Below are 23,688 nucleotides of genomic sequence, written 5' to 3' on the forward strand. Positions count from 1 at the left end.
CTGACACTGAACCAAACACTTCTAAGTTGCAAATATCAACTTTGACTTTCTGACAAGGGGATTTTAACACTAAGAATAATTTAAGTTTGAAGAAGGTTGCTTCAAAATTCAGAATGCAAAATTGGAAGAAGCTTCAACCACCAATAATAGCAAATATTTCCGGCTCTATTTCTTTTTCATCATGTTAACCTGAAGACAAAGTTAAAGATGCATTAATCTTTCTGAACCATGATTAAAAAAAAAAAAAAAAAAAAAAAAAAAAAAAAAAAAGTTGCCTTCATTTCTTAATATGACACTAGGTAGCAACTAACATTGGTTAATAAATAAGCTGCAGCTTTTGTACTAGTTGAACCGGATACTTGGGAGTGTCTGATATGGTTATTTCTTAAACAATTTGTTTCTGTGCTGATCAAAGTCTTGCCATTTGTAACTTATTCCCCAAGCATATTTGCTAACTTCCCTGACCAAAAGAAACCAAAAAGGTGATAAATCAGATTCAGCTTTGAACTCTAGCCAAGCACAGCTTGCCAATTATGTCAGTCTACGCTAAATTACACTTGGTATGGGCTTATTGTGCTGAAATCATCAAGACACTTTATCTGAAACTAGTCATTGGATACAGTTTGAAAACCTGAATTAAGGAAAAGAAGAAAAGGAAGAAAAAGAGAAAAAAGGCTTCTAACATATCTGACCTAACTGCTTATTTGCCATTACAGAATCAATGCACTGGTGAATTTACACTAAATTCTATTATGCACTTCATTTTTTATTTTAGATTTCCATTTGTGAAGACTTAAAAGCTGGATCATACTTATCCTATTCATTAAATGCATGGGTGAAAAACAGCCACACTAAAATAAACATGCTTCCCTACTCCTTTTCTAAGAATACTAAAAAAATACTAATTAATACTAAATAAGGATAATAACTATAAAAATAATTATAATTTATAATTATTATAAAATAATAATAATAATTACAAACACTAAAGAATACTAAGATTGTGGACATGCAGTTGTCATGTCTGAGTTTAATTACACATTTGATCTGTTGTGAAATTTATTATTTGGTCTCTGGTAGAACAAAACAATTTTGAGCAAAAATATTCTGATGCTTGATAGCATTCAGAAAACTAGAAATTCAGAAAAACTTTTTCCTAGACATGTATAAACTTGAACCCTAGTCTGATAGCTCCAGAAGCAAGCTTCCAACTACTTAAATGTGCACACTATTCCTAGTCAGATGCTCAGTGTCAGCTGTAATTCCCTATGCTGTGTAGTCTTTGTATAAATTTTGCATGAAATTATGACCTGCTGTGCATTATGTATAACTGAGCTTTGTCTCATTCAATCTTTGCCCATTCTAATCAAGATTATTCTTCATTCTTTTGAAGGTGAAAAGAGTCCAGCACTGTTGGCTTTTCTGGATAGTTGAATATTCGAATAAATATGATTCCTAGCACTTTTTAAAAAGGGAAATAAACCTCCTTGCATTCTATCATCTTTCTTTTAGTAATTCTGAGGAAATGAGAATGTCAGGGGAAAAAGAATGGAAGGAAAGGGGGGGGCAGAGAAAAAGTAGTGATGAGGTTTTTTTAAAACAAACAAACAAACAAACAATATATTTCTGAATAGTCAAGCATGGTGTTCATGACATCACGTTCCAAATAACTAGCCAAACAGGAATGGCAACCTATTCCGTTGATGGCCTTCATAGTCCAGTAAGCCTGGCATAGCTGGAAATGTCCTTGCCTTTATACTGAATGCAAAAAGAATAATGACTTTGCCTTTAAACCTCGTGGGGTATTACCATTCCTTCTTCCTTTCTTTAGTACTTGCACATTAGGAATAAAATCTTTCTCACTGAAGTACAGAGAAGCTTGGTCACTGACTTCCCTGGTATGCAGATATCTCATGGCTTTATTTGGTTTTGTTTCTAACTGCTGGAAAGAGAATATTGCTATTTAGAAAGAGACATTACCTGACAATCTTTCAAAGCGTTCTGTACTGAAGCCTGGTCTCCAATTCTCTGTTGCTTTTTCAGCTTCTTGTCTTGGATTTCAAACCAAGATTTTAGGTACTGCACATTATTTTCATATTCTGTCCAAGATTCCTGCAGACTTTCCAACAGCTGGATCTGCAAAGAAATATGAGTGCATACTTCCTCATACAATTACCTCTAATGTTGTGTCAATTAAATAAATCAGTGAAAAACAATGCTGACCAGTGCCTTTCTCAGAATTCAGTAATGTTTTCTGAATTTAAACACAGTATATGTATTCAAATTGAAATATGCCTGTTATTTGTAAAGGAGTACATTAAAAATAAAATAAAATTCTGTTTAATTGAGGAATTATTCTGCGCAGATAAATTGTTCAAACATGATGACACATTGAAAAGAGCTAACACTTTAGCAGGAATTTTTTACGAAATGGCATTATTTTCAGACATAAAGGACCTCAAGACTTCCCAAATAAAATTAAGTATCTAAACATGCATTTTATATTTCTTGCTTATTATTCTGATAAAGCAGATGAATATTTATATTAACTCCTTTGTCAATTGACAGCTTTGAAATCACTTAGATTTTTCTGAAATGGGTGTTATTCACTGGAGAATGAGATAGTTTTTCTTTGAAAGGAAATATATGAGTTAAAAAAAAAACAAAGCAGAATTTGAAAATGGCAGTGTTGACATAAAAGGCATTCACAGTACTTATTAAGTACATATTAAGACAATCACTCTAGGGAACGAGTCAACATAATTAGGTGTAATCTGAATTAGAACTGTTTAAGGATGTGATTGTCAATTGACCACAGTGACAAGACAGCTGCGAGCAAAGTGAGGAAAGCAAATAGCAGACTAAAGATCCCTAGGAGCTTGGGATAGCAGACTTTGGTTTGTTCAAGGAATCATGATCCCATGGGAGGCTGTAGAGAAGGGCAAAGGAGAAACTGGATGTTCTTCAAGGACAACTTCCTCAAGTCACAAAAATGACCCAACCCAGGCTACAAGGAAACAGGATGGCATAGTTCAGAATTTTGGGTTGAAGTGAGAACTTCTTACAGAGCTAAAAAGGAAAAAGAAGTATGCATGGAAAGTGGGTTACGAAAACTGGACATACATGTAAAAGCATTGCTTGGCTGTGTAGGGCTGTTGTTAGGAAAGCAAAATTTTGGCTGGAGCTAACTAGTGAGGGACAGAACCCTTCTTGCTAATCTTTGCAAGTACATCAGCAACTAATGGGAAACCACAGAATAATCTGAGGCACACCGTGTCTTCTGTGCTCTGATCCTACTGCCAACATCTCATGCCTCCCAGGTCTTCTGGCAGACTCTGTACTAGCCATGGTAGAAGAGAAAAGAATTAGGAGATACTTATGTAAGGTTGACATGTAAAAGTCCACAGAATAAGACAGGCTGCATCCAGGGGTGCCAATGTCATTGCAAGGTAGCTATCACTTTGAAAGGGCAGTTGGAAGAGGTTTCTGGTGACTGGAAAAAAGGCTATATTGCAAATCCTGTCAGAAATGTGGAAATGTCCACATGCATGAAGAATAAGAAGTAATAAGTACTGCCTTACTAATGGTAAACTGTGCCTAAACTAACTGATCAACTGCTACGATTATATAATGGACAAATGGAGAGTAGTGGATGCTGTTTGACTTGGCTTTAGCAATGTTTTTGATATGGATGCTATATCATCCTTATAGCAAAACTTAGGACAGATAGTTTCAATGGGAGGTATAAAAGTGAATGAACACTTTTGGAGTCATCAGCCTTAAAGGTCAATGGTAAACACTTCAACGTCCATCTGGCAGTCATTTACAAGATGCATCATCATGGCCAGTTCTAGGGTTGATATTGTTTTATATGTTAGAAGTTGATATTGTTTTATCTGTTACTTCCTCTTACTCATAAAACATATGCTTATATGTTTATATGTTTTATGAGTTAGAAGAAGTGTTTGATATGCTGGAGAATAGGGTTGCCATTCATAGAAACGTAAATAAGGTGGAGGAATGGATTTGGGAATCCTCATGAAAATCAGCGAAGACAAACGTAAAGTCCTGCACCTGGGACAAAGTAACATGCAACAGTGTAGGCTGGCAGTAGGCTAGCAGTAAGCTGGATAGAACGCAACTTTGTTGAAAAGGGCATAGGGGCTATGATGGGCAATAACTTGAATGCAATCAATAGATCAGCAGTATGGACCTGTACTAATGAAGGCCAACTACATCCTCTGATAGATTATTGAAAGTGTGCCTCGCAAGTAAAAACAAGAGATTATTTCCCTCTCCTTGACTCTTGTGATCCATTTTGGGCCCTTTCTATAGACAAACTGGTGAACAGGCACTAAGGTTGTTAGGGAGCTGAAGCACGTGACATACTAGGAGAGGTTTTCTTCATTCAGCCTGAGAAAAGAAGGTTAAGAAAGCATCTCTTTGTGCTCTTCCAGTCCTTATGTGGGTGCTCCTTTAGACAAGATGGAGGCAAAATCTATTTGGAGGTGCACAGTGAAAAGAGAAGAGACAACAATCACAAGCTGCAACAATAGAAATTCTGTTTGGGCATAAGGCAAAAACCTGTTCTTCACAGGAATAGGGGACAGTAGTTAAATATAAGAACAGGCTCCTCAGAGAGGCTGTAGAATCTCCATCCTTGTAGATTTTCAGAACTCAGCTAAGCAAGTCCCTGTGCAATCTCATCTAATGGTAAAGTGAGCTCTGTTTGAGCAGGAGGTTGGACTAGATGACCTGCAGAGACTTCTAGTCATTACTATCTGACATTTGCATGCATTTTGACAGTTTATTTCAGAGCAGCTGTAGGTTTTTCTCTTTACCTTTTCCATTACCAGGCCTTGCAGGATCTGCCAACGTCTATTCATTGCTCCGAGTTGTTCTGCAAAATCAGTTTTGTCGCTACGTTTACTTTCAACATCCTGGCTGCTAATCTGTAGCACAGATTGGTTCACAAAATCTACCGTCAACTGTTTGCAATTTAAATCTATCTTGAAACCCTAGTAAAAAAAAGAAGGGAATAAAAAAAATGTATCATCATTTCTTAACTTGCTCCAGAATAGAGGAGGAAAACGTTCACAGATTACAACTCTACCACAATTTTCCTAAAGTTTTTCTAGCATTGGAACAACAATTAGAAACATTGATATTTGTTTTCTAAATATTGAGAACAAAGACTTCAATACATTGTCTTTGGAATAAAGAATTTGTTTTCTCTGAAGTAAATGATTAAAATACAACAGTAAACATATTGGTCTCAAGCGTATGATATAAGAAAAACTGTCTGTTTAAAAATTTTATTCACTTTATTTAGTATAAAACTTTTTTACTACACCAAGAGGTAATACAGAAGATATTACAAACAGAGAAGAAGAATAACCAAGAACTGCTTTTTTCAGGAGACTCATGAAGACTAAAGGTGAAGTTTCTGCCTTTCATGTAACATGTACAAATATCTGGAAGGTATCATAATAAATATTCTTCAGAAGGATAAAACTGATATGACACTGAAAATAGAGTCTTCGGGTGCGTATCTACTACAGGAGTACTACCAATCTGGTTAAAGATCTGAGATTGTTCTTTATCTATTCTCCTCAATAGTTATCTCAAGATACAGCATCTTTCATTTTCACTTCAGATACTGATTAAAATGATCTTGATCTGTAAAGCACTGAACACCTTTCATTCAAGAACAGGCTATGCTTTGAGGAGAGGGAGATACCATGCAAAAAATTCATGAAAGCACATATACAAAGTGCTTTGTGGTTTTGGATGAAAGTCAGATCTAATAACATTTCATCATGTGAATATTGCTTTGGATTAACTGGAAATTAAGGTAAGTACATTAAAAATTACATTCCTGCCATAAACAGCAGAGTAAAAGTATTTTTTGCTTCTTTTCCACTGTATCAAATATTACCCAGTTTTATCTAGTGTACAACTCTAACCACTCCACAGTGTAAATACTTTTTTATCTACTTAAGTCAATTATACTTTACATATGTATATATATTTATTGGAGATAATTAGAAAAGAAAATCCATAACATTTCCATGATATACCTTGTACTTTTGGACATAATCCTGAACGGCCTTCTGTCCTACTACATTTTTTATATTCTCTTCATCTTGCTGAATAACATTTTCCATCAGGGAAATCCAGCTCATAACTTCAGTGATGGCATGGCGAGAAGGAATTCTGTCCATCTGTAGCTTTAGAAATAACAGACAATGTCGTGAAGAAAATGAATAAGAACCCCTTGCTTTGCATTACCATAGTATACGTTCCTTTACCTGCTCTTATTATCATGTACATCCCTAAAACATTATTGAAGTTCATAAAACAATGAAGTAAAAGAAATTACAGCTTTTAATATGAAACACATTGTGTAACTTCATGCATCTTAATAAGAAAACATTCTATTAAAGGTTTATTATTTCTATTCTTCATTGTGCAAAGAAACTGGACAAACCCAAAGATTCCATTTTGGCTTCCAAAAAGCTCTGCATTCTCACTCCGTAATTCTGTACTGAGTTTGTGTAGCTCAACTTTAAGCTATACTTTCTCAGTCCTTGTAAATAGCTAGTGAGTAGGCCATTCGAAAATAATTTTCTACTACTCTTCTTTTGGATGTGATTTCTAAATGGCCTTATTTTGAAAAGTACCTGATTTTTTCTTAAAAGACTTTTTTCTTAAAAAACATTTGATACACTGGTGTAACTGGCTTAAATACAGTTACTTGGAAATGTACTCTAAGACTTTTGTTTAGGTAGATGTATATATTTTGCATTACAAGATGGTTCAGAGAACTACTAAATTAAATTATTTTGACAAATATAATAAGTCTAGTAAAAATCTTATACTCTTCATCTATGGCGGCTATGTTTTTCTTTTTTTTTTTTTATTTTTAATCTTATCTACTTGTTCTTTAAAATGTAACCTGTGTAACTCATAAAGTCTGAAAGTAGCACTTATTGGTGCTAGACACTATGAGTAGACAGGATTTAGACAAGAGTGTAAGCTTCCCACACTAAAATGAATGTAATGTTCCTATCTTGCTCACATGGATAGGCAGGAAGGGAGCAACCATGTCTCAGAGAAAGTGCCAACTGTATGGTTTGAATTTTTTGGAATATTAAAAGCCATCGCTGTGCTTCCTTACTTGGTGCAATTTCTCTTGTACTGCTGGGATTTGTGTGAGCAACTCTGTCCACTGACTGTCAATTTGGGATAATCCTGCACGCAATGCTGCTGTATCCACCTTCTTCAGTCTGAGGAGCTGGTTCCCAGTACTGAGGACAGAAGATTTCTGTGATGATTTAGCATCCACTTCTTTTGAAAACTCCTGTAAACAGAATCATTTTTTTTTGTGGAGATAAGCAGTTTACTGTACTTAAATCTTTACCTCAGAAAGCTAATACCCTCATTTCTCTTCAAAAACACGTTTTCTATTAGTGTTTACCAGATATACTTCAAATCAAGTGAAAATATAAACTGTTTTTAATCATAAAAATAATACAGTTCTGAATTGCACCTGGGGTGCAATAACCCCAAGAACTACAGGCAAGGAGATGAGTGGTTGGTAAGCTGCCAGGCGGAGAATGACCCGGGAGTATTGGTGGATAGTCACCTGAATATGAGCCAGCAGTGTTCTCAGGTGGCCAAGAAGGCCAACAGCATCCTGGCTTGCATAAGAAGCAGTGTGGCCAGCAGGGCTAGGGAAGTGATCGTCCCCCTGTACTCAGCTCTGGTGAGGCCACTCCTCGAGTACTGTGTTCAGTTTTGGGCCCCTCGCTACAAGAAGGACATTGAGGTGCTCGAAAGAGTCCAGAGAAAGGTGACGAAGATGGTGAGGGGTCTGGAGAACAAGTCCTGTGAGGAGCGGCTGAGGGAGCTGGGTTTGTTCAGCCTGGAGAAAAGGAAGCTCAGGGGCGACCTTATCACTCTCTATAAGTACATTAAAGGAGGCTGTAGCGAGGTGGGGGCTGGTCTATTCTCCCACGTGCCTGGTGACAGGACGAGGGGGAATGGGCTAAAGTTGCACCAGGGGTGTTTTAGGTTGGATATTAGGAAGAAATTATTTTCTGAGAGGGTTGTGAGGCATTAGAATGGGCTGCCCAGGGAAGTGGTGTCTCCATCCCTGGGTGTCTTTAAAAGACGTTTAGATGTAGAGCTTAGGGATATGGTTTAGTGGAGGACTTGTTAGTGTTAGGTCAGAGGTTGGACTCAATGATCTTTAGGTCTCTTCCAACTTAGACCATTCTGTGATTTTGTAATGTGCAAACACACCAGCTCATCTACAGAAATATTTTTTTTTTTTTGCATGCTCTACTTAATGACCATTTCATTGCTACACTGTTTAGTTGTAATTTGAGAAAAAAAAAAAATGTCCTAGACCCATGACTGACTTACTAGAAAGGAATTCAGGTGGTCTCGGACAGTTTCAAGTTCCTGAGGAACTGTCAGAGACTGTTGGCTCCAGAACTCAAGTCGCTCCTTTGCAGATTGTAACCAATGTGTCAGTTCAATAGATTCACTCTGATACCTGTAAAAATATTTACAGAAAACTTAAACAGTCATTGTCACTTCTTGCATCCAGTGGAGTAGTCTCTCTTCCACGTGTTAAGAGAAAGATATGATAAGATATGATTGTAAAGAAATATTTTTTCTTTCCTTTATCAACTTTCAGAAAAGCATGATTTAATTTTTAAGAAAGGTTGCTCTTATTTTAGTTATCATATCTACAATTCTTAATGGTGACTTCTTTTTGCCTTTTAGAAAAAACAATCTCCTAACAGACTGGTAACTAGGTTACTAACCTTTTGGGGGAAGCTCTAATAGCACCATTCCACACCACACAAACTCAAACAATCACATTTTTTTCTTTTTCCATTAGAAGTCTCAATCTTCCAAAAACTTTAGCACGAGTCATCTTATATCAGAAATGTACTGCTTTTGTCAGAAACTATCTTCATATCATTCCATATGCTAAGCAACTAATCAAATGTCAGAATGACAGTGCTTCCATATAAACTTTATATAAAAATCCTCTTATGTGTCTCTCTTGAAAGGCTAGTGAGCCAACAAGTCAGGAACATTATGAATAATAGAGAAAGTTTCTATATCACTTAGATAATTCATTTCAAAAGAGGCGCATGAACACCGCTAAAAGCTCCCTTCCCTATATGCAATGGCACAGAAACACAAGTACCCAGCAGCGGCAATATCTCTACCAGAACATCATGAGTATACTCATACTGTCTAGCAAAGCACACACCCCTTTTCAGCACTATATATATAGAGAGGACTTATAATTTTGTTATCTTATCAAGATAGCTTTCTGACTTCTCACCAACTGTTATTTGGTGCATGATTTATTGTAAATGAGAGAGTATGAGAGCATTTGCATAGAACTAAAGTAGGATATGGTAGACTAGTTAAACCATCACATACATTTTAAAGAACTTTCTTTTAAGTATGGAATTTAATAGTTCTGGGTTCAGAATGCCTTTGACTTCAACAAGCGCAATTGAAGATAGATTATAACATTCACTATATCAGCATCACCTGGTCCAGTGCTTCAGTATTGTCTCCAGCCTGTGAAGCTCCTTGTTAACCTTGCTGGTGTTACTTAGCCAGCGGTCTCCTAGTTGGTTCAGCTGGCTTTCGAGATCTGAGCAACTAACAGAAAAAAGGAGCCTTTTCCCATCATCTAGGACCTGGTCTAATTTAGGTTGGTATTCAGTCAGATTAGATCTCAGATGCTGGAATGACAGAAGAGAGACAGTTAGATAGGTCTGCAGGTCTCCACTACCAAGCTTTTTCAATATTCCATTTTCTTTTATTGCATTTTGTAGCATATCCAATGTCATTACTGCAAATCTCGTTTTTTCCCCTCCGTAACAGTTCTAGAATGCCTGAGATTCAACATGCAGGTAATCTACTCACAATCTGAATGTGCTGTAACAAGTCCCCTCACTTTAGTATGTCTATTAACATCTCCCTCTGATTAATTTCTCCTTGGTGTGGATATTTTACAATAGAAAAGTACAAATTCAAAGGAATCTTAGAGGAGCAACATCACTTCTAAGAGAAATTGATTAAAAAGTCATAACTTAATCTTCCATCTGCTCAGAGTTCTAATATACTGAAATTTAAAGATGCCCAAGATGCTAATGCAGATACCATACTTCAATGTCTATCTTCAGTTATCAAACTACAAAATCTTTACTACGAAAGAGAAGCTCTACCCACCTATCCAAATACTAGAGCACAACAACTGTTAATGCTCTGACCCTGAATCCAACTGGGAGGAGAGGCAGATTTTATAGAAATGGTGACTTCTGGATGGGTAAAGAATTTGTATATGTGGCAAACAAACCTGCCAAATTCTGCTATCATCACATAAGTAGTACAAATTTTCAAAAGTATCTGCATATCTGACTAGGCAATATGTACATGTATTCTGACTTTTCAGTTATGCTAAAACAGTCTGAAGATAAAATGTACAAAGCTATCAATGTTATGGTGAGTACATAAGCTTTCTATTGCTCTTCCTATTTTCTCTTTCACGTAAATAAAGCTTTGATAGATTAATATTTTTTTATATTTTTATATGTCTACAGATGTATTTACATATAACATACATAACATAACATAAATGTGTAAATTCTAGAGAGTAACATAAAATTTCCAAGACAGCCATAAATTACATATGATTAATTTTAAATCTAAAAATGGCCACAGAGAGAGGAAAGAAAAAATGTTATTAAAAGTTATGCTATATCAGAATCTGAAAATCTGGATTTGAATAACACAATTTATTAAACTGATAAGGGAGACAAAAGAGAAAAACATAAACAATGCCTAGTATTAAACAAAACCAAAACACAATGGGTAATAACCCCCTCCTACCATTACAAAAGCATAAAGCTGTCTGGTAAAAGAACATATAGTAAACTCAGAATAGGAAAGAATGTAAAGTAAATTTGAAAGAAAAATGTAGCAGACATTTTTCTGAAAACAAAACACCACAAACACAACTGAAGTATCTTGTGTATTACAAGACAAAGACAAAACACTAGACCAGAATTTTCATTTTGAGAACAGACTGAAAAAACAGGATGTGGCAAAAATCTATATTTAAACTACTGGTTCTTATTGCAGGTGAGAAAGAGGAAGACAACTTGGGGAACTTTAGGCTGTTCAGCCTCATCTTGCTCCCTGGAAAGATCATGGAGTACATCTTGGAATCCATTTCCAAGCACAAAAAAGAGAAAAAGTAATCAAGAGTACTCAGCATGGATTCGCTAACTTAACTGCCTTCTATGATAAAATTACTCTCTCTGTGGATGAGACAGACTTCAGTATGGCCTTTGATAATGTCTCTTTACAACACTCTCCTCTGGTAGCTAAGAGGGGGTTGGAGAAATGGACAGTTATATGGGTTACATTGCTGGTCTTAAAGAGTAATGATCAAAGGCTTGATGTCTGTCTCAGAGACAGTAATGAAAAAGTACTCCAAGGACTGTTGATGATGGAGCCCAAATAACTTCAACATCTTAGTTAATGGCATGGATGATGACATGGAGCATTCCTCAGTAAATTCATGGATGACACTAATATATGTGGAGTGGTTCACACACACATGAAAAGGCAGGCTTTGTGTCCAGAGACACTTTGATAGAAGTTGAGGTTGGAGGCAGCAGAAACCTCAGAAGGTTCAAATGAAGTAGAAATTCTGTACCTTGGGCAGAATAACCCTGTTTTTAAGTACAGTCTAGGAAGGGAAAAATTTGTCTTTAATTTTGCAACTAACATAACAATGGCATCTATAACATAAAGTGCCATATCATGTAACAATAACATAACAACGGCATCATTAATAAGGAAAACCACAGCACTGGCCTACACTAGTAGGAATGTGGACAACAGACAGGTTATTTTCTTATCCCCATCTATATTGTGCTGTTAAATCCTCATCTAGTGCATTCAATTTTGACCTGTCTTCATCTCCCACTACATTCAAGAAGAAGAAACTGGTTAGGGTCTGGTGCAGAGCTGTTAAGATGTTCAAGGACCTGTAGCACATGACCTTTAAAATGAAGATTAGGGAGGTATGTGTGTTTTAGGTTGAGAAAGCGGAGGCTAAAGGCTAGTATAACAAAGACCTACAACTATTTGAAGCAGAATGAAAAATATTATGGAGATAAATGTTCCCATATTATGGAGATAAATGCTCCTCTGTAAAGACACATAATATAAAAAGGATTAATGGCCACAAGCTGCAAGTTGGAAGGTTTAGATCGGACATTAGAGAAAACCTTTTCAGTAGAAGACTGTGCAGCACTGCAACTGGTCCCCACCTCATCTGTGGGATCTCTGTTATTGGAGGTTTCCAAAACTATGGCTGATCCAGCCCATTATAACTGTCCTGCTTCAAGTGGGAGGTGGGACTCCCATGAGAATGATGACCTTCAGAGGTACTCTTCCACCTAACTTTTCCATCAAGAATGACTAAAAAGCACCAACCTGAAAAAGTGCAATCCGACCTCTGAGCTTGTCCTCCGTTTCTTCCACCAAACCAACAGTAGGGATGTTACCTTCAACAGACTCCAGCTGTCTGGTAAGTTCCTGGTAATCTTCATCCAGATGCATCCAGGTCTACAAACAGAAATTACCCACACGTATGGTGATTACTGACCTGGGTGTCTAGAACATTTTATACCTGAGTAAAATGCTATAGCTGTACTGTTGTAAATGTACATAAATAGCAGTACAAACGTCTCGTGAATCTACAATAAGACACCATCTCTTCATCAAACCCAGCTTTTGGTCAGAACAAAATTGTCATGTCAAGCAAAGTAGCTCTTTCAAACTTAGAGAAACACAACTGGTGTCACCTGAAGTTCCCAAAACAAAGGTTACATGCTGTCCCTCGGTCTCCTGTGTATGAAAAACGGGACTGACATCCAATTTTGTCCAGGAAATCAACATTGTAGGATATCCTGGTTGTTGATTACAATAGACATACAGAAAATAACACAGAGATCCTCACCTCTAGAATGTATTCCAGCTCCACACCTCGTTTATGGGCCAGCTTTAATACAGCTGAAGCTTGTGTCATTAGCTCTGAATGAGACTGAGTTTCCTTCAAGAGGGCAAAGCTACTCATCTTTCTAAAGAGTGTTTCCGTAAGGATCATGTGAGACTCCAACCCCTGAAAATATTCCTGAGAAGTTTGGATGTGGGGGAGGAGGAGGATAGAAAAGGGAAAGTGCAATTGTTACATAATTCATTACCACTAAAACAATATCTTGCGACAATAGCAGTAAAATCAAGTATCTGCAGACGTAGAAATAGGTAAACTTTTCCTTCCACCAACATTTCACAAAATCCATTACACAATATAAAAAGGACAATAGGTTTTTTAAAGAAAGAGGTCATCCTTTACATGCAAATTCTACCCTCTCATTCCATAAAAAAAAATAGCTTAAATCAGATATAAACTACCTAAAAGTTCTGCCAAATAAAAAACTGTGGACTTGCTGTACATGGTCTTTCTATATTTTATGGGTGTTATTAGCAAACTTAAATTTCCATTAGAAAACAAATGGAGCAGTGGAAGAAATTGCTAGGTAGGATAACAACCCAATAATAGGAACTTGCTATTAAAATGGTATAGCTATTATGACCCACCTGGTTTACCTGCAATACAGCATTGGAAAGTCACTCAGTCAAAATAGTTTGTTGATAACAATTTTAAAAAGAGTAATTTTAATATATCTTGATTTAACACTGACTCACCATTCAGAAAAGGTCCTGAACATTAATTCATGAATGCAAGGTTAGCAATTTATCATATCCAATCTTACAGTTGTGATTAGTCCTGAATATGTCACTGATTCTTACCTTATGTTTGTCAAGTAGCAACTGAACCTCTTCCTTAGAAGCAACAATCATTTTCTGGTCACCAACCATCTTTTCTTGGCCTGTTTCTACCAGGTCAGCCAGGTCCTGCAAAGCCCGTTCATACTGTCTCTTAAGAGCCAGGTTCTGGTTCAGGTCACTCCGTCTGGATCCAATGATCTTCACCACTTCATCATACGTATCCTTGGGGAAAAAAGCAGCAGTAATGATCCTTATTTCCCACCTTACATATCTACCTAACAGCTACTTTAATTGTCAGTATATTCCACTTAATGATAGCATAATATCTCAGCTCAAAAAGACTATGCAGATAGTCTTAACTCATAAATTAATAACTCAGCATTTAAAGAGAGGAAAGATAAGTAGCACTTGTAAGTATTTCAAGTGTATGCATTTGGGAACAAAATTAGCAAAGTCCCTAAGACTGTCTTTAAGAAGCAAAGAATTGGGGTAACTGCACTTAAGTCATCAAAAAACAGCACTATGTGGCTGCAGGACACTGAAGATGCTGTTTATGTTTTGCTTCTTATATTACAACAGGTTGGACTGATTCCATCATGGCTACAGGTTACAGGCATCTTGAAGGCAGGTTTATCTTCATTTGCTGCTGCAGAACAGTCAGAGTTTAGAGTTAAACCCCAGATCTATGCCATAGCAGCTTATTCTTAGCAACAGAAGTACATAATAAAAATAAAAAAGTGTATATTTCAGAATGCCAATTCTGTGAAATTCAAAATGAGCCAGCTGAACGAACCTCATAGCTACTCCTCAACTTTTATACGTCAACCCCAGAAGTGAGAGCAACCTACAGATGTTTTCCTTCATATGAGCAGGACTCTTTACTTGTTTTGGTCTCAAGAATTACATTCTCAGAACATATATCTAATTGTGAGGATAACCCAAGACTTTTGATGGGCAAAGACTTGTATCATCTTATTGAAGACAAGGCATCCAAAACAAAATACCTCTAAGACCAGTCAGCGCTACAGCAAAGTACCCACCCTGGACTGCAGTTGTCTCTCCCAGATCTAGAGACAATTGTGAGAAACAAAACCAAAACCTTTGGTACAAAACCAAAGGGAAGGTCTTTTTTTTTTTTTTTTTTTTTAATTGAGGTAAAGGGGAGAGGAATACGTAGACATAATATGACAATGAAAACAAACAAACAAACAAACAAAAACACCAAAAAAAACAGGAGCCTCTTGGAAAAAAAGGATAAAGAAATGAGATAAAGATGCCTTTTACACAAAATCTGTGTCATTAATTTTTAATTGAGATTACTGTTTTGCTGGCTTAAGTTTATGTTCCACGTTGTGTTGGGTTTGTCTGGGATGGAGTCACCTTTCCCTACAGCAGCCCACACAGTGCTGTGCTCTGCACTCATAGCTGGAACAGCACTGATATCACTCCAGTGTTGTGTCTATTGCTGCATAGTACTGGCACAGCATCAGGACTCTTTCCAAGCCCCCAAGAGCCAGCAGGCTGGGGGTGGGCAAGTGATGAGGAGGGGACTTTGCCAGGGCAACTGACCTAAACCAATCAAAGGGATATTCCATAACACCTGATGTCACACTCAGCGATAAAAGGGGGGGCTCTCGTGGGGGAGGAGGCTGTTCCTCCTGAACAACCACTACGCATTTTGAGGCTCTGCTTCCCAGGATGTGGCCGAACATCGCTTGTTGATGGGAAGTAGAGAATATTTTTCCTTCTCTCTGTGCTTCCGCATGGACTCATTGTTTCCTTTTCTCCCCATTCTATTGCCCTTTAATTAAACCTTTCTCATCTCAAACCTCGAATTCTCTGTGTTGTATTTTCTCCCCCTTTCTCTTTGAGGAGAGGGGGAGTGAGAGAGCGGTTGTAGTGGAGCTCAGCTGCCCACCGGAGTAAAACCACCACACAAATTCATCTGTTTTCTTTTTTTTCAAGGTTATTATTACATCATTATAAAGAGTAAAATTCAGTCATAAACCTTGTCATCTTTCACTACCCTACCTCAGCAAGAAACTGCTGACAAAGAAGATTCAACAACCTTAGAAAAGTTCTGGATTAATTTACCCTACATATGTATGTCAGGGAATCCTACCACTTAGGTGTGTTCAAAACCATGTGTGCAGGAACATGAGAAAGTTTTTAAGTTTAGCATTATTTTAAGTTTAGCATTTTTGTGAAAGTGGAACATTTCCAGTTTCAGGTCATACTTAGCCTTTCTGTACCCTACCCACTGCCATCTGCCTATTCCCCCAGCTTTACTTTTAAAATTAATGATGTGAGAAAGTTAAACCCCAAATCATGAGACAGTGGTGAGAACAGGGGTCAGTTTTCAACAAGCATTTATGTCTACATGTTTAACTTCATCCATTTGAACAGGGACTCGAAACACGTTTTTGTGTGTTTCTACTGTGGATGCTACTAATAGAGGTTAGACAATTTAAATAAGCTAAAGTAGAAAAAGTAAATGAACGAGGGAGAAAGCTTTCAATCTATTGTACACACTGAAATGCTTTCCTAAACTGCCTTATGAACAACAAAAAGGAGCATACTAACACCTTTCATATCACTAGCCAGCTCTAGGGTAGAACTTATGAACCTTACCTGGAGCTTAGATAGCTCTTGCACAGCAGGCTGGTCAATTTGCAGTTTCTCTACACGCTTTTTTAATTCACTGATTCCAGCATCTAGTTCTTTCAAACCTTCTTCTGCCTGCAGTATGACCTGTATTTGAAAATTAAATCATTTAATTTGAATGTTTAATAACAAAACTGTAACTGTCGTACATTAATATTTTATTCCATTTTTCTGCCTGAAGTATTTATCAGTCCTCCTCATATGATGAATCTGATATGATGAAACTTTAAAGGATACTATAAAAAAAATTCTATACTACATGATAGGATTTAAAGGATACTATAAAGAAAAACTCAAAGTTGGGTGAGCACAGCTTGTTTTTTAAAATGAAATACATTTTTTCTTTTTTAAATTGTAAGCCGTTTTAGTATCGTAAACTCTTATACAAAACCTTCTGTGAAGTTCCATGCTATTAATTATATAGAACAGGCATAAAAGGACTCTTAGTTGTTCTAACACCACCTTAGAACATTCTTTGTAGTAGCATTTATTCCTGTCATAGCTGAGCACCAAGCAAACAACCATCAAAGCAGAAAACATGCATGATAGTAAAAGAGCTTTGTGCAGTTCCTCTAGAGGACCAGAATAGGGGCAATATTACAGTAAAGGAAAAGGAATTGCATATCCTCTTTTACACTTGGGAAGCTACAACTTAAGCATATAAGTTGGTCTTTGCAAGGATACACAGGTGATAATCAATTTTTTTGTTTGTTTGTTTTCTTTTGTTAGCATGTTGTTGAATGGTGTTTAGCCGTGACATGGGAGATTCAGGCTGGATATCAGGAAAAGGTTCTTCACCAAGAGGGCTGTCATACACTGGAACAGCCTTCCCAGAGACGTGGTCACGGCACCAAGCCTGTCGAAGTTTAAGAGATGTTTGGACTATGCTCTTAGTCATAACGGTCTGAATTTTTGGGTAGACCTGCCAGCAGCTGGACTTTATGATCCTTGTAGGTCCCTTCCAACTCCGGATGCTCTATGATTCTATATTTCCCCATTAGATAGGTATATAGAAATCATATAGAAATTAATTTTAAACAACCTTTCACATCATGGGCAATAGGAAAGAGAGAGTGCTACCTCTCTTGTTTATATATGAGTTTGTGTTTTTTTTTGTTGTTGTTGTTTTTGTTTTAAATTTGATTATCAAATATAAGAGACTCAATACTTCTGCTGAAGCCAAGAATACTTTAGCTGAAGGATAAGTCTCTTCCTCCCAGTCCCCTGCTGGTACCAGACAAATGTAGCTCTTGGGTAATGAGAAGTCTCTGCAGAAAATAACCCTTAGCATACTTCATTTAATTATCTCATTGTTGGCAAAACAGAAACAAGGAAACAGAATATATTTTGTCATGTTTTAACTAATTATTCATCAGGCAATTCCTGATTAAAACAAAACAAAACCACAATTATTGTCTTCAATTAAATAAGAGTCAAGATGCCGCTATAAAGCAATGACAAAGAAAGTGCCTTTAGTTTTTAATAAAGTATATGAAACAAACAATTTAAAAATAACTTTAGATATTTTTTTCAAATTGGCAGAAAAGAGTGTATGCATAACCAGTTTAGACCATACAAAGCAACTGCTCTCTAGAATCCATTTATACCTTGAAGAGAAACTTTACATCTTATTTATTTTGCCAAATAATAGACAGTTGTTAATACCTGCATTTGTTCTGTTTCTGGTTTCTCAGCTGCCTCTGCTAGTTTCTGTAGAACCAAGTATTTGTTATCAGCTAGTGATGTAAACAGGATCTTCAGATCATTCTATAGGAGACAACAATGGCAAAAAATTATAGAAAATCTCTGCACAATGCAACCAAAAATGCCTTATGTTCCAAAAAGTTTAAAGCAATACAATGCTGCAATGTTAGCACTAAGGAATACAATCTATTCAAAACTGAAAATGTCATAATTATCCAATGCAAAACATGCAACATAGCTGAAAGTGGATAACTGGATATAAATGAGCAAAAAGTTAAAGCAACTCCTATTTAAAACAAAACCTATGAATACACTTCTGCTTTTCCCTTCCAATTAGATAATTAATAACCAAAGATCAGTTAGCTTTATTTAACAAAAATATTACTCTTCTGTAGTTTATTCAATCACATACACTTGTAGATAAGCTATATTTTATTTTTTTTAAGACAAGTTGTATTCATTACTAACTTCAGTAAATAAAACAATGTAGTAAACAAATCTTCCACACATTACAAGACCAACTATACATTACAACTTTTGCCAAGTTACTATTATTATTATTTATTTATTTATTTATTTTTTGTTTTGCCATGCATTCATCATAAACTCTAATATTGGTAAAATAGAAAATAATCACTCTTTTTCTAAGACTTCCACCATTACGAAGGTGTGCATTATTGAGCTTTTCATGCAGTAATTCTTTTAAATACTAAATCTCTGTGCTTTAACAGTAATGCATAGGAGTCTAATCAACTTGTCTCCTTTCTTCAAAAAAGTAAGGTCTGTTATTGACTTTTTTTTTATTTCCCTGTCTATGGAGTTTGGAAACAAATCATATATTAATACCTGTGAAATGATGTTCTTAATCTAATGACACCAGTAATCCAGGCATCTGTTTTTATTTTTTTTCCAAAACCATACTTTTTATTATAAGAATTGGAGAGAAGGTAGTGCTCAAGTAACATCTGAAAATATTTCTGAACTCTGAAGAGATTTCAAAATGTGAACATTTCTCCCATTCTCTTCTTTTTTTTTTCAGCTTCACTCAATATGAGTGAATATGCCTTGAGATATGAGTTCTCACAGAAGAATGGGATGGTCTAACAGTGTTCAGAAAGGTGGGAATCAATACTGTTTTCTATTTCATCTCAGATAATGAAAACAGAGCACTCTACCATTTATGAAATCACAAAATGTGTGGAGTAGAACTCTAAAGTTGCTTTTTCTCCTTTCAGGTCAGTAGTCAAGAAATTCTATTTATTGTATTGCCAACAGGGTGAGAAGGTATTGGATGGATGATCCCTTCTATAACAATGTCATGAAACATGGGTCTTCTAGCAGGGAGTTTCAATTTTGGAAAATGATTTACTTGCCAAGCTTCATAGCCTAAGAGAGAACTTAATTTTCAATAAAAACCTGTGAAAACCTGTTCTCTTGATTTAATACCAAAAGTTATCACTGAGAGTCAGATCCTTTATATCACCATTTTACATGTAACCCTGTTAATTCCTTTAGATGGACATCATACCTTGAAAGTCACTATTTCCTGGAGCCTGTCTTTCATTTGATGACATCTCTGGTTTACTACTGACTCCAGTAAAGTCAGTCTTCCCAGGAGACAATCCAAAGTGTCTTCTATAACATCCTTGTTATCACGATTCTCTGGAAATGTCTGAGTAAATAAATTCTTGTTCTTATCCATTTCTTCTGTTATCTCTTTGATTTCTTTTGCAAGAGACTGATTTTGTAGAAAACAAAACAAAGTGACAATTAGACATTCTAGAAAGTGGGCAAACATATTGTCATAACCATTGCCCATCCTGCAATGATTTAGTGACTTTTTTACATTGTTAAGAAACAGACATTAGACAAAGTTATGCAACTATAATTTCTGAAAGTCAAAATAATAATAATAATAATAATAATAATAATAAAATACTCTGAGGAACATGTCCTAAAACAAGGATTAACCTGCCCAAATGATCCCTCTCTCTGAATAAGGGGTTCAGGAAACAGAAATACATGTAGCTGCCGCCTTATGTCAACAGCTGCATGAAAAAGCTTTTCTTCCTCTCTCAATGTTCTCTCACATTGATGAGTTTGTACTGTTTCTATATCCCAGAGCTTTCCTCTTCCTTGTTTGCTTCATTTCAGTTTCAACAGGGTGGTGTTTGCTAATACTAAGCAAAGAATTTAAACAGAACAAAGAGTCTGTGTTTAATTCTCTTCTGACTAGGCAAAATTTTGGTCATATTCTGTTTTCTAAAACATTGTCTACATGCTCGGTAAAGTTATTTCTGCAAGTAGCAGTGTACTGCAGTTACATAGAGGACTATGACAGTTACATGTTACTTAAAGCCAATTCTAAAATTTTCCTTCTAAATCACTACATGAAGTGTAGCCTTACTGTCAATTTAAAGGAAGTCCTATTCATGGATTCCTTACCTCTTGTTTGGAGAGGTATATTTCTGTTTCTTCCTCTGGTAGATGAGATGTAGTAATAAATATCTGTTCTTCCACACCATCTAGCCATAAGGAGGTAGCTGTGACTCCATCATACAGCTTCTGTTCTAGATGCATTCTTTCCTTCTCCGCCTGTCCAGCCTGGGCCAAAGAAACCAAAAAAGTCCAGAGAAGAAGTACAAGACACTCTCTCTAACATCTAATATTAGGGAAAGGACAGGATTTCCTGGTGGGAACTATAAGAGTTTGCATTGTAAATGTGTCTCTGATGAAAATCAGAGTAAAGATGATTTAAATGTTACCTCAGATGACACATCTTCAAAGGCATGATTCAATTCAACCAGTACTGGTGACACGGATGATTTATCCTCATCCTGTCCTTCTGCTTTATACAAAGGCAGTCCAGAAATCAGTCTGTTTGGTCTGTGATAAAGCTGCTGAGAGATAAATAGTAATTACAGTGCTTCTACAATATAGGGCACAAAATTCAGCTATACAAGTTCCACTACACCAAGTAATGCTCATGGCCCTTCCACAACTATTCTGTCATGAATGTTCTTGTATAGAAGACTGATCAACAGGAGGTTCACTTCAAGTGTAAAATAAATAACTGCACTTAAAAGAACCCACCATATGGCTATATACTGTTGAATGAATACAAGATATTTAGAACTTTGAAAGCTGAATTTAATACAGTGTGATATATAGAATAGTGGGTCTGGGTCTATTGATAATAAAATAGAAGATGTACAGAAATATAGGTCTTGGACTATTCTTAATTTAGTTGGTGAATCTGTTCTTTTCAGTAAAAATTCCACGATTGAAATCATTTGCTTCTTTGTCACATGCTCACAATTTAATTGATAAACTCTAGGCAGGGGCTGGGGGACCAAAGTCCCTCACACTGTAAGCAAAGAGCAAGTTCAAGACCACCTGATGAAACTAAACAAGTACAAGTCTATGGGGTCCAATGACATGCATCGCTGGGTCTGGAGGGAACAAGGCTGATAGAGTTGTCAAGCCTCTCTCCATCATATTTGAAAAGTCATGGCAGTCAGGCGAAGTCCCTGATCACTGGAAAAAGGGAAACATCACTCTCATTTTTAAAAACAGTAGAAAGGAGGACCCAGGGAACTACAGACTGGTGAGCCTCGTCTCAGTTCCTGATCATGGAACAGATCCTCCTGGAAGCAATGTCAAGGCACATGCAAGACAAGGAAGTGATGTGAGAAAGCCTGCATGGCTTCACCACGGGCAAATCACTCCTGACCAATCTAGTGGCCTTGTATGATGGAGTGACTGCATTAGTCAACATGGGAAGACTGACTGATGTTTTCTACCTGGACTTCTGTAAAGCCTTTAACATGGTCCTACACAGCATCCTTATCTCTAAAATGGAGAGATATGGATGTGAATGGTGGGCTATTTGGTGGATAAGGAATTAGCTGGATAGCTACAGCTAGAGAGTTGTCTACGTCCAGGTGGAAGACAGTGATGTGTCATGTCCCTCAGGTATCTGCCTTGGGACTGGTGTTTAATATCTTTATCAATGACATAGACAGTGCAATGAAGTGTATCCTCAACAAGTTTGCAGAGGACACTAAGCTGAGTGGTACAGTTGGTATGATACAACAAGAAGGAAGGAATGGCCTCCCAAAGGGACCTGGACAAGCTTGAGAAGTGGGCCCATGTGAACCTAATGAGGTTCAATAAGGCAAAATGCAAGATCCTGCACCTGGGCCAGGGCACTCCCAAATGAGTACAGACTAAGTGAAGAAGTCATTGACAGTTGGCCAGAAGGCCAACTGTATCCTGGGCTGCATCAACAGAGGAGCGGCCAGCAGGTGGAGGGAAGTTACTGTCCCCCTCTGCTCTGCCCTCATGAAGCTCCAGTTGGAGTACTGCAGCAAGTCTGAGACCACCAGCACAAGCAAGATGTGGATGTGTTAGAGTGGGTCCCAGAGGAGGGCGACAAAGTTGATCCTAGGGCTGGGGCACCTCTCCTGTCAAGAAAGACAGAGATGTGGGGATGTTCAGCCTAGAGAAGAGAAGGCTCTGGGGAGACGCCACTGCAACCTTAAAGAGGGGTTATAAAAAAGATGGAGAGCAACTTTTTAATGATAGGACAAAGGGGAATGGTTTTAAACTAAAAGAGGTTAGATTTAGATTAGACATTAGGAATAAATTCTTTACTCAGTGGGTGGTGAGGCACTGAAACAGGCTTCCCAAAGAGTTGCGGATGGCTTATCTCTGGAAGTGTTAAAGGCCAGGTTGGATGGGACCCTGAGAAACCTGATCTAGTGGGTGACATGGCAGGGGTGTTGGAACTAGATGATCTTTAAGGTCCTTTCCAACCCAAGTCATTCTATGATACTATAATTCTATGATTCTCTAAGCTGTCACTAGAGGTCAATTTCAGAGACACAATTTGTTACAGAATTATCCCAAATTACATAAATAGATCAAAATTTTGTCTAATCCTTTTCTTTCTAGCTTATTCACCTGAACAGTAGTGCAATTTGAATTACTTTGAACAAGAGCAACGCTAGTGCCAACATTTATATATATTTTTTAAATGTCAGAAAAAGAAATTTCTCCATATTCTTTGCACTAATACCATCAACTTAATTCATTTGCTATGCACATACTATAATTTGTGTTGTGATAACTCCTTTGACAGAGGAAACACATAGAGAAATTAAAAATAGCTACCAACTGTTCTTGTTCTAAAGCTTTCTGGAGAAGCCTCTGCTTGTTGTTGAATTCATGGTTCAGGCTTTCCCATTTCAGCTTCAGCTGCTCTTCAGATGATGGTTTCTCGCCTTCCAAGCCCAATTCTTCAGAGAGTGTTTCAGGCTTCTCACTGTAATGGGAAAATACATAAAGTTTAAACAAAAAAACAACAATTATAATACCATAATGCGTTTATTTCCTCTTTCAGTCAGGAAA

General features: G+C 36.9%; 1 protein-coding gene across 12 annotated transcripts in view; it reads right to left on the bottom strand.

The window, feature by feature from the left end:
• The window catches only part of SYNE1 (spectrin repeat containing nuclear envelope protein 1), a 319,168-nt gene that overhangs the window by 69,549 nt on the left and 225,931 nt on the right, over positions 1-23,688 (bottom strand). For 11 of the 12 annotated variants that reach the window (XM_068677107.1, XM_068677098.1, XM_068677097.1 and 8 more), the window contains 15 exons: positions 23,452-23,602; positions 21,042-21,176; positions 20,722-20,880; positions 19,805-20,014; positions 18,238-18,339; positions 16,540-16,659; positions 13,930-14,130; positions 13,076-13,249; positions 12,550-12,681; positions 9,586-9,782; positions 8,431-8,563; positions 7,181-7,363; positions 6,081-6,230; positions 4,842-5,018; positions 1,981-2,136 (listed from right to left, as the gene is read on the bottom strand). In XM_068677107.1, coding sequence (XP_068533208.1) covers positions 1,981-2,136; positions 4,842-5,018; positions 6,081-6,230; positions 7,181-7,363; positions 8,431-8,563; positions 9,586-9,782; positions 12,550-12,681; positions 13,076-13,249; positions 13,930-14,130; positions 16,540-16,659; positions 18,238-18,339; positions 19,805-20,014; positions 20,722-20,880; positions 21,042-21,176; positions 23,452-23,602 — 2,380 coding nt within the window. The remainder of the gene's footprint in view (positions 1-1,980; positions 2,137-4,841; positions 5,019-6,080; positions 6,231-7,180; positions 7,364-8,430; positions 8,564-9,585; positions 9,783-12,549; positions 12,682-13,075; positions 13,250-13,929; positions 14,131-16,539; positions 16,660-18,237; positions 18,340-19,804; positions 20,015-20,721; positions 20,881-21,041; positions 21,177-23,451; positions 23,603-23,688) is intronic. The other variant, XM_068677095.1, reaches the window with a different exon arrangement.

Source organism: Anas acuta, chromosome 3, assembly GCF_963932015.1.
Source record: "Anas acuta chromosome 3, bAnaAcu1.1, whole genome shotgun sequence".
NCBI lineage: Eukaryota > Metazoa > Chordata > Aves > Anseriformes > Anatidae > Anas > Anas acuta.